The 15083-nt window shown below is 34.5% G+C and overlaps 1 protein-coding gene across 1 annotated transcript in view; it reads left to right on the top strand.

The window, feature by feature from the left end:
* fng (Fringe glycosyltransferase) overlaps nucleotides 1-13674 on the top strand; it is a 48366-nt gene extending 34692 nt beyond the window's left edge. The window contains exons 2-10 of the mRNA XM_089254677.1: nucleotides 884-932; nucleotides 1634-1676; nucleotides 1827-1886; nucleotides 2084-2231; nucleotides 4695-4780; nucleotides 5181-5251; nucleotides 7423-7517; nucleotides 9598-9680; nucleotides 9849-13674. Of these exons, the coding sequence (XP_089110803.1) occupies nucleotides 884-932; nucleotides 1634-1676; nucleotides 1827-1886; nucleotides 2084-2231; nucleotides 4695-4780; nucleotides 5181-5251; nucleotides 7423-7517; nucleotides 9598-9680; nucleotides 9849-9903 (690 nt within the window). The 3' untranslated portion in view covers nucleotides 9904-13674. The remainder of the gene's footprint in view (nucleotides 1-883; nucleotides 933-1633; nucleotides 1677-1826; nucleotides 1887-2083; nucleotides 2232-4694; nucleotides 4781-5180; nucleotides 5252-7422; nucleotides 7518-9597; nucleotides 9681-9848) is intronic.
* The last annotated feature ends 1409 nt before the right edge of the window (nucleotides 13675-15083 follow it).

Here is a 15083-nt window from a genome sequence, read left to right as displayed (position 1 = left end):
TTCATATTAGTTGACGCACTGACGTGAATTTCAAAAATTTTATGTTGTGCTAAGATTCAACATTTGATGATCACACATAGAAAATTTCAGGTGCCTATTTTAATTTTCTTAGTCACTATGGTGATCTATGGGTGATACCTAGGATTTGTCTAGCGCTGTTTTAATACCTTGTTGGGCACCTTTGGCACAAATTGCATTACAGCACTCAATCGTTGTGACATCGTTTTTTTAGATGTTGCGCAATATTTCAACATATCTCTAGCTTAATTTGCATTGTTGTTTCATCAAGATGGTGGATCAGAGAAGAAATGACCCTTTACATTCCACTCTAATATGGTCTAAGTTTCCTAGAGATGTAAAACAGATTGCAGCACTTCCCGAACACAAACCACAGATAACTGTGATATTATAAATATGTTAGGGCCACACATAATGCACACACACAACTTTCCAGAATATACCGATTCATTCAAAAGAAAAGCCATTGCACACAAAGTATTTTACTATTACAATTTAATCATGCATGCACCTCATGGTAAAAAGTCTGCACACTAACATTCTCAGATAAAAACATTAAAAAAGAGCTATTCAGAATTAAATGTAAACAGTACGTACCAGCCTAATCAATCCTCATGTTTGTGAAATCCCCTTGGTGCAAAAATAAAATCTAGGCGGGGAGGGGGGGGGATTATACGTATCTATTCAGAATCAAAATTTTACCTAGTGTAAGAAGTCATGATAATGTTAGTGCTTATGTTGTTGATTCTTTCTATTGATTTTTGTGTTTGTGTCTAAGTAATTTGCAAATTGTTTTATGTGAATTAAAATGTAAGTAAATTTAAATGCTTCAAATATATCTATTTACACTTCAATTTCTTTTCAGACATATTTCTTCAGCGACTCGGATGATCCTCTTTATTTCTCTAAGACAAGTGAGTTTTTTTTATTTTGCCCCTGCTGTATTAATGCATATTGATATTGTTAGCTTTCTATCTTCTAGGTTAATTTAATTTTTTACCCTTTTTAATTGAAAATTTTTTCTTTTTATTGTATGCAGGGTAGGCAGTAAGTAACTAGAAACTTAACCCTTGAATGCTCAAGCTGATTCGAGTTGATAATTTTTTTCATAGTCAATGGCACGTATAGAAAGACGGAAAAATTGTTTTTAAAAAAATCTATCTTGAATTGTACTGCTTGTACAGGGCCTTAAAGAGGTCATATAGAGTCTTGAAAGTCACCCATAAAATAAACGTATTGAAGTAGTATTACATTCCAAATACATAACTATATTCTTTGTGATTCAAACTATAGTAAGAAAAAAAAAATTCGCTAAATAAACCTTTTCACATATAAAAAGCTACACATCTGAGAATTTAAAAATCATTAAAGAAATAACTATCTATATAGGCGCATTTAAAAAAACATGAAATGAACCACTAAAATATATCTATCTGTATTATTCGATTCAAGAAAATTTGTTTCGAGGTGCAAGTTTTTAAATTTTTTTTTCGAGATATTACTGTAGTGACTTCTAGGGATGAATAAATGAAATGAGTCAAGATATTGCTAGTAAAATAGCCATGAATGTATATTATTAAAGTTTTTTTTCATGTTATATGATTTCTCATTGCAGGAGGACATTTCATCAATACAAATTGCTCATCATCGCACAATAGGTAAGTTCTAATCTATAGTATTATTGAGATCTTTATTTACTATTTTGAAATGCCACAAATATTCCATATTAAGAAATGTATCTAGAGTGCTTTAGAGGGTGTTTTTAGTTCACCAGCATTTGATTTAAATATATATTATTTCCACTATAGAAAAGCGCTGTGCTGCAAGATGTCTGTAGAATTCGACACATTTTTAGAAAGCTCTAAAAAGTAAGTTATTGCTTTCGTTTTTGTGTACATTATATATTTTCTCCAGCTTTCAAATTTTCTATTAACACGGAACTCATTGTTGTGTCACCAATTGTTCATATTTCTTTTCTATAAAAGCTCAAAATATAGCAGAAAATGTGTTACTTGTTATGATTTGTTTAATTTATATATTGTTTCGGTTGGACATTTCTTTTTAGGTGGTTCTGCCATTTTGACGATGATAATTATGTGAATGTGCCACGTTTGTTGAAACTACTGCAGGGTTATAATCCTCAGAAGGAATGGTATTTGGGAAAACCAAGTATCAGGTCACCTTTAGAAATTATTAGCCGTGATGAGAAAGAGGTAAGTGTTTATACCTTTTCAAATTGGTCAAACCTACAATAGCGAAGTAGCTTATAACAAACTTTTTGGTTCTATCAGATTGCTGTTTCCATTGCTGTTCTATCAGATTGTGTGGGTATAGTAAAAAAAACCTCTGGTTCTTTAAAGTTTATTACAAGGGCATAAAAAGAAAAAAAAATCATCATTTAAAAAGAAAAATAATTGATTTGAATCGGATTTTTTAAATTCAAATTAGCTGAGTGCTTACTAAGCAAAATTAATCTTACGAAGTACGAAAGCCTGGATAACCAAACGGAGATCGAGAAGTTGTTCGGAAAGAAAATTCGCATTCCTCTGTGGGGAATCGAACCACCAATCTCTCACTGTCCGGGTGAGTGTTCTAACCATTGAAAATTCACATTCACAGAGGAATGTGAATTTTCTTTCTGAACAACTTCTCGATCTCCGCTTGGTTATCCAGGCTTTCGTACTTCGTATGAAAAGCGGAGAGTGACATCATTTCTCTCTAAAACTAATCTTGTTAACCATTACATAGCTGCCAAGTCTTCCGAATTTCTACTCTAGCTCCCAGACTCCCAAAAAATTCTTTTATCTCCCAAATTGTAAAAAAATCCCTACATTTAGGGAAAAGATTATTCCCCCCCCCCCAAAAAAAAAACTGCTGCAATTTACACATTGTGTATTTAACTGCATTGCGTAAATTGTTATTATTTCGTCAAATCACAATAAATCACGTCACATTTCTAATCAGCACGTGCCAATCCAGCCTTTCAAAATCCAAAATTGGCACGATTGCTTGTATCTGCTGCAGCCACATGTCCCGTTTCGGTTCCAACGAAGATGTTTTTGGTTTGCGAGATTTGATTTTTGAGAGGTAATTTAACCCAAGGACTTTAACCTACTGGTTGGCCATGATTGGCGATGGCTTGCACGGTGTCACTGTTTTTGCAACGGTAAAATATCCCTGAAATTTCCCTTTTACTAATGAAACACCCCTGAAATGTTTTAGGAGATCCCTTTTACATTTATTCTTGTATGGAATTTGGATCCGTATCGAAAACCTCCTGAATTCTCATCCTCCAAAGTTGGCAGCTATGGGGTTAAGAACGTATACTTTTTCATCTAATTTCTTAAATTTAATAGAATTAATGTATAAATTGACAAACACAAACTAACAGGCAAGAAATATGAACATAAAAAATCTGTGTTTATGTAACATGAAAGTTTGTTGAGTCAACTGAATTAACTTCAATGATTAACTATTTTCTTGTAATGAAAAGTACTGTTATTTATGAGGACTATCCTCGGTGGTAAAGTTAATGCCTGGTGATGGCTTGGCCCTAAAGCAGAGTTTTTGCATTGCTCTGCAATGAGCCCTCAACTGACTGGAAATGTTCTGTGGTAAAAATTTCCATAATAGTGTTTTCAACACTTTTCTTTTAGAAATTTTCCAGATTGTTCTGCAATGTACGTCAGTTTTTGGCATATTCAGCTTTGGGGCAACTCAGTGTCACATGTTGTGCAGGACATTCGTACAGCTGAGAAGGTTCACATCAAGCCTGAAATGATTTGAAATCATCATATTGACCATATTGTTTCATACGCAATCAGTTGATGCATGTTCAACGTGCATGATCTTGCTGAATGATTTACACAATTTTATTCTTTCACTGATCAAATGAGTGTTGGTGGGAAACCAGAAACTCTCTCTTTTCACTTTTCACACTAACAGAGTTCAACTGTATTTATGTTGGTACAACAGCTATTGATATGTCAATAAACAGTTACAGCATAGAATTCAAGGCTTTATACAAAAAATAATTTCCCCTTTTTTTTCATTAGGGGAAACCCTGTTGTAATGCATTGAAAATTCTTGGTGTGGTTATTATCTAAGTTAAGCTCCCTATATTTTTCTGTACACAAGCAAATCTGGAAATAGATCAGCTATCCTTCTGCTCTGTCATGGGAGGAGGTTCAAGTCTATATAAATTTATCAGATCTATATTTATTTTAATTAAGAACCTGACTTTACCACATTGCAATAAAATTTTTATCAAATATATTATTTATACCAAATTATTTTTTACTTCAATATAAATGAAGTTCTTTAAATATGAAAAATGGAATTTAAATTTTGTGATTTAAATCGGCATACTCTGTTTATTACTGCACTTTTTTTTTTTCAGTGGGAAAAATTTATTTCCATGCAATTTACAAAAAATTTCATTTATCTGAGATTAAGAATATATATATATATATGACATGAATGTCGCTCTTCACTTGTTAATACAAGATATACGGAAGACTGGATGTTGTGAAGATATTTATTATTTGAGATGTTAATTTAAAAAAAAAAAAAAATTTACATCTCAAATAATAAATATCTTCACAACATCCAGTCTTCCGTATATCTTGTATATATATATATATATTTTATTCTTGAAATACCATTGATTTTTACAGAAGAACATATCATTTTGGTTTGCGACTGGAGGTGCTGGTTTCTGTATAAGCCGGGCATTGGCTCTGAAGATGTCGCCTCTAGCAAGGTAATAGTCTATAAGAATTCATAAAATCACTTTTATGAAGACATGAATTACACTAATTTTTTTAGTACAGTCGAACACTGTTTTAACTAATACTATCATAGCGAAAATCTCGTTTTAACAAACACTTTCTTAATCTTCCAAATAAGTTTATATAGGAACAATGCAAAAAACCTGGAATTCCTTTATAATGAAATGTTATAACGAAGTGATTTCTCTGGTCTCTTGGAGTTCATTATAATGGGATTCGACTATATTTAAATATAGAAAAAAAGAATATTTGCTTGAATTGCTTTTGCAAATATTTTGCATTTTATGGCTTCAACTGATCAATTTATATTTTTGTATTATTAACAATAAATATTTTCACATTTTTCTGAATGATAAATGGTTTTTTTTACAGTGGTGGCAAATTCATAAGTATTGGCGAAAAGATACGTTTACCTGATGATGTCACAATGGGTTATATCATTGGTGAGTTTTTCATCTGTATCATATTTCTATTTTTAAATAGAGTAAAATTAGTCATTCTGATAATGGAACATAGAATGACATTACAGCTTCTTGGGCCATTGAAATTCAATCCATTTTGATACTGGACAGAGACTGATGCAAATACAGAGGAACCTGTACAAAACTGCACATCAAGAGGCTGAAATGGTATTCTGTTCTATAAAGATGCAGATCACATATACACATAAAACACTTATAATCTATAGGACTCTTTTGATTTCATTTAAGACAGGTTTCGATCTTATAAAGGATGTATGCTCAACCCATGGACTGCAGGTCAGATGTGGCCCATGGAGTCATCTGATGTGACATGTGACCTCACACTTAAATTTTTAAAAATATGAACTAAAGGGCACATTTACAGATCACTCAAGTTACCCAAAGCACATTTCTATCACTCAAGCAGCCCATAGTGCATGCCCCAATACATGACTTGATTGACTCACAACACATTTCCAGATCCCTGTGGCATATTTACAGATCATATAAGTGGATTGTAACACTTTTTCAAATCAATGAAGTGGTCTGCACTGTCCTAGAGGTTGAGCACCCTTGTTATAAAGTGTCTTGTCTTGGCCAAGTTTCACTGCATATAAAATTAGCAAGCCAATAATAGCTTTTGGAAAGCATTGGAAACTATTATTCCAGTGTCTTTGGTGATTAGATGAGAAATGGTTTTTCACACAAGCATGGCACAACTACTACTACTTAACTGTACATGCACCTCATACACGTTCCTTTGCGGAATTTCTAACAAGTCACTACGTATTGAAATGTGTGTTGCGAGTGTATGTGTGGCCTATTGTTAGAGTTTGTTGCTTGTTTAGTGTTTTGCTGGTGCTGCAATCTGTCTTCCATATTTCGAAGTAAATGTGGTAAATGTTTGCTTGGGTACCGAATCGGTACATCCCTGAACTCTGTTTTTTACTTCTTTAGTTAGCGGACAACACTATGAAAATAGACATTCTTTCACCAAAAATGTTCATTTTACACTAGAATTTCAATTTGATTTTTAAAGATTAAGTTTGACAACAGTTAATTTCCAGAACAGCTTAAAATCAATTTTAGATTGCACATAACATACAACCAGGTATTAGATGAATGTCACCATACATAGGAAGTTTGCAGCATCAGTCAGTCTGAACTGACAAATTCACCTCAACGTCAAAGGACAACACAAGTTCATCAGTAAGCATTCAGAGTCTGTGGACAAAGAGTTTAAGGATAACCAAACATCTGGATGGGGATTCATCAACCAATAGCGGGCCACAGCATGATGTACATAGTTGATGATACCTTGTTCACACAGAAGCGAATGCTCTTGAAGTACTGGTGGACATTTTCAAATCAAGCAAATTCATGAAAAATACAATACAACATTGAAGATGCAATAACCTTGAATGCCTTGAATCATTTTTGCAAAAGGCTTAAATGAGACTGTTCGATGCAATATTTAAAATGAATGTCCCAACCAGCAAATATGACAAGTGCCCAAGCACAAACTATTTCACTATAACATAATCTAAGTGTGAACTCTCTAAGAAAACGATTGTGGTAGGTGGCAGCTTGGGTGCATCTGGGCAACGTTATACACACAAAGAAGAATTATATTTTCAGGCCATCCCAGCTACTGGTGCAACGCAATTACAGGTTCACAGAACTACATCATTTTACCCCCATTTACATATATGCTTGAATTTGAACATTAATATTATAATTTAGTTTGGCAACAATTGAAATGAATTGGCTATGATCATTGACTGTACCTTTGTGCCGGGTCTATGGATATGTTACTCTTGAATTTTGTGGTGTTATGTAAGTATCACGTTGAAGGTCTGCTTACAAACAAGCTGAACTGCACATGCACACCTCGTAAACATTCTTCTGATCAATTTCTAATGAATTTTTTGCATGCCAGAGAAGAGTTGTGTGTTCCTCAAAATATTCATGATTTTCCGAATCTGTTCAACACAGGCAACCACCTCTAATTTTAAGATAACATAATTAATTCCTCTATTTTAGTTTTTTACATTATTTACTTATTACTTATTTTTGACTGGAGCATGTTTGAGTTTTCTAAGTTGTGAGCAAAACAAAAAAATGTTCTGCATTAATTTTTTTTTCAATTGCAGAGCATCTTCTAAAGAAGAAATTGACATTGGTTGAAGAATTCCACTCGCATTTCGAGCCGATGAAATTTCTCAAGCAAGAAAAGTTTTCTGAACAGGTAAGAGAATTCATCCAGATTAATTCTGTTTGGTTTTGTTTTTTTTTGCATGTTGAAATTATGTTCTTGACAACCTCACCATATTATTAATTGTGCAAGCATAGCAAAACCATGATATCAAACAATCATTAGCAGGAATTCAATTTCAAGCTTTTGGGGAGTCCTGATGGGAAACTAGAATGAAAGAGAAAAATATAATGCATATCAAGCTGGGTTCAAATGTGTACATGGGCTATGTGTTATACATTGCCCCAAAGGTCTGTCTACATAATATTACTCTGGTTCTTCGGGAGGGGAGGGTGGATTAACAAATGAATATATGCCTGTAGTTTTTTTTTTCTGTCCCATGCTCAAACTGATAAGAATGCATTGCTGAAACCTTCAGTCACACAAGATACTGAAAGCTTGGCACTAGTCTTTTTCATATACTGAGAAAAAATTGATCATCACAAGGGGAAAGTTTTGTTGTTTGTCTCAGAAATCATTGAACCTTGTCATCCCATTCACATTATGCGTGAGCTCAGTAAATTGCTCAAGGACAACGTATAGTGTGTATCAGGGTTTAAGCTAGATAAAAAATTCCTTTAGCAAAAAAGCGAAAATGAAGGGAAAAGCTTTAGCAAAATGCTACAATGCTAATGATTGATGGTTGGATGCATTGGCATACGCAAAGGGGGGTTTTGGGGTTCTAACCCCTCTTGAAGCCGAGATTATGGTGTTATTTTGCAAGAAAAAAATGTAAACCGCCCCCCCCCCCCCCCCCCCCCCGAGAAGAACAAAAAATTGAAAGCCCCCGAAAATTCTGCGTATGCCTATGGTTGGATGTCTACTCGTTTTGTACCTCCGGTATGTATTTTTGCGAAAGTGGCTACTACTTCTTTCGAATTCTAAGATTTTCTTTCGCATTTTGCGAAAAATTCGACCGTAGCTTAAACCCAGGTGTGTATAGATGTATCTTATGATTTGCTGAGCTCCTGTGTTATTGGAAGAGGATTAGAAGTTGAAAGACAAGCAGTTCGTAAGAATCTATCTGATGTTGGTATATATAAGAGACCCGTTTCACAACTATACAAATTTTGTACAGATGGAGCTGTGGTAATACTATGAAGTGCCATCTGGTTCAACGCTGAAAGTCACCAACCTGCCATCTCAAAATTTAGATTTGACTTATGATGCTTATATGTTAGTTTGTCTTATCTTAGAGAAGAAATGATGCTTCTCTCTTTTCGGTGCGAACAATCATTGTGGCTGAGTGTGGAACTCTTTTGGTCAAAGGCGATGTGAACTCAACTATCAAATATGTCATATTTTTGCCCTTTAGGTCTTTATAATCTAGTTGGTGGAAGTTTTTGAGATGTCATAATGAGTTTGCGTACACTTCGGAAAAATGTCGTCTGAGTTAACAGAACCCCAAATATGTATTCTGTTACAAATTACAAAGGCCGCAACAAATAAATTTCCTAACAAGGTGGCAAAAATGTCTATAACAAACTTTATGAGCAATTTGTATACTCAAAGGTAGTATGGTGAAAACATGGTAATTATTTTTTCTTTTGCCACCCAAAATAATGAATGTAAATAGTTTGTTCAGGATGTCTTTTATTAGAATCAATCGCTCAAATAATGATTATACATTTATAATTCAAATATATAGTATTTTTACCTTGTCAGGGCCACAAAAAATCACCTCTAGGGCCAGATGTTGCCCATCCCTGGTCTAGATCATTTCTAGAATTCTTGTCTTCAATTTATTGATGTTAGTTACACTTGAGGTGTAAACTTTGTCTTTGACATATTCCCATAAGAAGAAATTGGGGAGGGGGAAGAGTTGAAATTTTTAGACAAAGTTGGCCGTAACACACAGTGGTTTACCTCTTTCAATCCTTTACTTTTTGTGTGTTATGCATTATGTCAAGTTTTCCTGTGATACAGCACCATCTGGGAGTGAGATTTTATACCTTTTAAAATTTATTGAAAATAACTAGTTGATTTTTTTAAATTAATTTTTTAAATTTCTATTATATCTCTCTCTCTCTCTCTTTTCTGTTATATATATATATATATTATCATTACATTTCAGATATCATTCAGCTATTCTAGATTCAGTAGAGAGATGAATGCATTGCAGATTGACGGTTTCGACACCAGAGTCGACCCAACAAGGTATGTCCCGCTGTTCCATTAGGCATAAAGTTTGGATTTTTTTTCAACTCGTGCTGCGCGGTTTATGATTTCTAGTTGTATTTCTGTACACATGTGGCACTTGTATTCATGTTTATTTTCTGACATCATATAAATTTACTAATATGTCCCCCTCCCCTCCTCTTTCAGGTTCCTGTCTTTGCACTGCTTTTTATTTCCGAATTTCAGTTTCTGTCCAAGCTGAAGATTGCTCAAAATAATTTTGCATTAAAAAGAAATTGTTACGGATACCAAACTAAACAGTTGGATTCAGCAATTTAAGTGCCTGTTAAAAAGGAAAAGTCAGTTGCTTATATAAGTGCTCTAACTTACGCCTACTTGTATGAAGCATTTCCAAATGTGTATGCATTGAGAGTTGTGAATTTTTTCCCCCTTGCTCAAAATTTTTCTGTAATGTTTTCGTTAGTTGGAATAGCACTTATTTAGAAAAGCAAAAAGAAATTTATTTTTTACTTGTTAAGTTACGTTTTTCTGCTCTTAGTGCCTTTTAATGTTCCCCTAATGTTGCATTCATGTAAAATCACCAAAAACGGCATCAGTGCTCATGATAATTTATACAGCACACATGAAAAATGGGTATATGCATGTAAAAAAAAAAAATGAAAAATGTACTTTCAAAGTTATATAAAGATGTCTTTCACCATAATCTTATTATACCTGAGGACATATGCAGGGAGGAGCACATTCCTCATCTCAAAGTGACTGAAACAAAAGTTCAGAAAAAACAGTCGATGTTGCTTATCCTTTTAAGACCAAGTGCGATCGATAGTGTGAGTGAAATACTTAACAAACATCCATGTTTTCAAGAATTTCCCAGTCTTAAGGGGATATTAAAGTCATGTATAATATTATCGTTCTGATATTGTTATCACTCTCACAAAGTAGGAAATAGACTAATATCATAACCTGGAAAAAAAATTGCTTACAATTATCAGGACTTCAGACAAAAACACATTGATAACACACATTAACCAAAGTTTTTTATTTTTCATATTTTAAAGCTTAGGTTGAATCAGACTCTTAGGCGTGGTAGCCCAGGTCATAAGATACTCACCTGAAGTACCAAAGGATTTTTAGAGGTGCGCGAGTTCGATACCTGGTTTGTCCTTGTCAGAAACTTTCCTCACACGGATGTATGACAGAAACAGTGAAATGACCGCAGAAAAAGATTGCTACCGCAGGGAGTCCCACACTAAGGGGTTAGCTCATCCACCACTGAATAAGAAGCTGCCATTTGGAACCTGCAATAAATTGCAGGTCCCGGTCTAATTGTCTTGTGTGCAGAAAATGACAGTGGTGCGACAAAAGGAATCTGGCACTTTTTCCCCCTGATAGTTATTATCAACCTGCATCACTATGTAGGATAACAAAAAGCTCCCTTATTGACAAAAATTTCCATACTCAATTCACAATGTCCTGGTGGCTATCCATAGTCACTATGATCCATATAAGTGCGCAGCGAGCGCTTTTGCAATTTCTTCTTTCTATTAAAGGCATGACTAAAGTAAAAAAAAAAGTGCCTTTCTTCAGCTAAGGTCAGTTTATTTCAACTGACCACATTCAGAGCTCCTTGGCTGGAAGATTTACACAAGGGAATCTATGGGGAACGTATAAAAATATCATAATTCATAATACACAATTCCATTCAAAATCCTCACAATGGTTGAATAAAAAAGAGGATTTCAGCTCAAAGGGGGAAAATATCCTGTTTTAAAACAACAACACGATTGTACGTTTTACCAGTTAAGTGGGAAAGAAAAATAGATTTGACCCATTTCCATATGTCCTGTTCGAACATCAGGGTGTATGGTCATTGTACTTGAAACCTAGACTTTTTCAGCTATAGTTATCAATCGGTTATTTTGCTATCGAAAACTTATGTGATCACATTAAGTGTTGTACACACTCTAATTAGCCTTTCTCAAGTATTCAAAATGATTGGGCTTCCATTCAAATAAGTATGGAATTTTTTATAACCATTGGCAGTAAGAGTAGGATTATTTTGACTATGCTAACTCCGCCTCCCCCAACAAACCCACCAAAAATTAGTCCTGCGTACATGTTTGATTTTACACCAGATATGCATATTTCGCAAGTGTTATAAAATCACATTTGAGATATTTATGGACATACATTGTTTCTATATAGCATCCATGTATATACAAATGTTAAAATTGCAGATCCGTCATTCAAATAACATCCACCAATGTGATATTTGGCTGCAATTTTTTAAACGATTTTTAAAAAAGATTGAGACTGGCTCTTGAAAGAGCAGCACCTGTTTAATCGTAAAGCATTTGTCGTCGTTCCATAAATCAAAGTTTTGGTTTACAAGATGCAAGAGCAGTTCATATACTTATGTGTGCATTACTTGCTGAAAAGACCAGTGATGACTCAGTTTGATATTTATGGTTGAAACAGTGGTTCTTGAAATTTTGCCACCCAGGGCTCCTTTGCTATGATAGCCTTTATCCATGGCTCCCCAGAATAGCTTAAAAAGAACCATTGCAAAGCACTCAACAGGCATACATCAATGTATCCAGCTCACAGCGACGCCCTAGGGACAGCAGCGCACACTTTGAGAAACACTGGGTTAAAGGGAAGAGAATATCTTCCCAGCCTTATATTGGGAGAAGAAGGCTGGAATTTTTTCAGGTATCCATAACCTCCTTTTTTTTGTTTGTGTGCAGTACAACCTGTTTATAACGATATTGTAGGAACCTAGAAAAAATATTATTATAGACAGGTTATCATTGTGCAGCTTGAATATTTGTGCTATATGAATGTGTTTATTGAATAGAAATTCTGCTGGGACCAAATAAAGTAAATCATATCGTTATAGGCAGGTTTATTGTTACAGACAGTATCGTATGGTCATACGCAGGTTCCATTGTACTAGGTGGTCCAAAAGAATGATTTCAAGAAATATGAACTTTAACTTATGGGTTTTTTCCACTATTCTATACGTACAGAAAGGTGAGATTTTGTTTTTTAAATAACAAAAAATGTTATTGCCAGAATAGCTTTGTCATTGATAGATGCCACTTTCATTTATTTATGTCAGTGGTGAATTTGCCATCGTGTGGTTATAGTGATGAACTCGCATTTTGATGACCCAGGTCCTCTCTCAACCCCACCGTCGAAACAGTGGTGGTTGGGCAAAGTTGGTTTTCTGGCTCACATTCAAAGTTTCAAGTTACTTCAAAGTTTTGAGCATCAACCTCGTGGTTAAAAACTTGTGGCACTGAACATCAGGCTTACTACAGTATAAATATTCAATCATCACACTTCACTCAAAAGTTTACAAAATAGATGGCAGCACTAAAGCACATTCACACAGTCAGCTTTTAGGCCAGAGGCGCACATGACACAACTCATTTGGTAGTGAATTGCCAAAGTGGCAGATCTATTTAAATACTGAAGGGCAGCAACAGGTTTGAAGTCCCTCTGTGCAGTCTGTAGGTTGAGAATTAAACTATTTTGGCAATATTTTTTTTTTGTTAAAAAAAATCTCATCTTCCTGTGAAAATCTTATCGTGCTACTGTTTATACTTTTTGAGGTACCAAATTTTTACTTTTGGATCACCCTGTACAATTTTTGTAGTATCAAACAAATGTGTTTAATTTTTACCTGTTATTGAAACGATCATTTCGAGTGAAATGCATTGTTACCACGCAACATGCCTACTGTGCATGGTTCGCTCATGAAGTGCCACTATGTAAATAATGATAGATTTTTTTTTTTTTGTGTTGCCAAAATTGAATTTTTTTTTCAAATAATCAAGTAGTTTTTGTGTTGAAATTTGTTTTTCTTTTTTTTAGCTGGTGTACAAAGGATATATTTGTTGTATATATATATATATACAAATTTTTGTTTTATGTAAATTATTCTGTTAGAGTTTAAAAAATTGTAAATGGAATGTTGTAATAAAAGTGAAATGAATGTTGTAGTACATGTTGCGGTCTTGTTTCAGTTTCCTGTGTGTGATTGTTAGTTCTGCATATTTAATGCATGTTTCATCTAAACTTGGATCAGGTCACTCCCATGCTACACACTTGGTTATTCTTTTGGTCAATCCCAAGCTGGCAGGTGCTCTATGCCATTCACACCGTTTTTAATCGCTAGCATGCTTGTGCTGATCCTAGGTCAGATTTTATTGTGGAAGCTCCTATTGAACTGAGGTCCCTGTATGACCCCGACAAAGGGGTTGGTCCGGCAGGGTTCCTGTCCAGGGGCCCGAGATGTTTCTCATCAGATGTGATTCATTTTTTACACTACAAATTCATAATAGAGTCCACCAAAGATCTCAGCCTAGGAGCACTTCTGCAGGATGGGTAGCAGGGGCCATGGGTCTCTGTGCTGTGCCCTGTTGCTTATTGGGAGGCATATTCATGACTCAAGAGCTTTAATTTTAACCATCATCAGAAGAAAAGCACCCGTACAAGAACTCTGACACGTGGCTTTAACTGAAATTATCATGATGCTAATCTTTGAATCATAGGGTGATCATTTCAGTTGTCAGAGAATATCTCCTGAGTACAAACCATCTATTCTCAATAGTTCTCTTAGCAGCAATGCTGAGATATCTTGTCTCCATAAAAGACTTATTTTAGGCTTGACAAGCCCAGATACTTTCTAAAAATGATTTCTGAATGGGAAACATTTCCCTGTACCTCTTAGTTTGCACCTGTTAAAAGTCTGGAAAAATTCACTATCGAAGACGGGGTCATGATGATCCCCAGAGATGCTCAGGGGAAAATTCTATTCTTGCATAAAATATGCCCCCTAAATTTTTTTTTCTTCCAGATAAAGAGTACATTATCTTTTATTTCACTTGCACAGACCTGTTTCTCTGCTCACAGAATTTTGATATCTGTGCAGAATGACAAAATAACATGATACAATGTAGGGATTTTTTTCTCTGCTCCGCAAAAAAAACTATAGGGAAGCATTCTCGGGCTCTTAACCTCCTCTTAGTCATTTTTGTCATAACCAATAAGCAGGTAAAAATAAAATTTTATCCGCAAAAATATGTCTTCTAGAAAATATTGAAAACAATTATACAGTACAGTATTATATGTGAGAAACATCAATGAACTAGATAGAACTCCACCTATCAAACGAAACTGTTACAATTCTTCGATTGAAATTTAACAACCGGTTTTTGACTGATGTGCCGCATGAAAGAAAAACAATACTATATTTGCTAGTATTTTAAAAGCAATAATATTAGTTAAATTACCAAGTTTGTCTCGAAATTTGAACAGTTGTTATTTAAGTGCAGTGCGCACAAATAACAACTGTTAAAATTTTGAGGCAAACTTAGTATTTCAAAAGCAATAATATTGGTTAAAACATCAACA

Source organism: Pholcus phalangioides, unplaced genomic scaffold (assembly GCF_987345545.1).
Source record: "Pholcus phalangioides strain wild (caught in Gottingen) unplaced genomic scaffold, Ppha-v1.0 ptg000042l_1, whole genome shotgun sequence".
In the NCBI taxonomy this organism is placed as follows: Eukaryota; Metazoa; Arthropoda; class Arachnida; order Araneae; family Pholcidae; genus Pholcus; species Pholcus phalangioides.
This window is presented reverse-complemented; position numbering and strand designations above follow the sequence as displayed.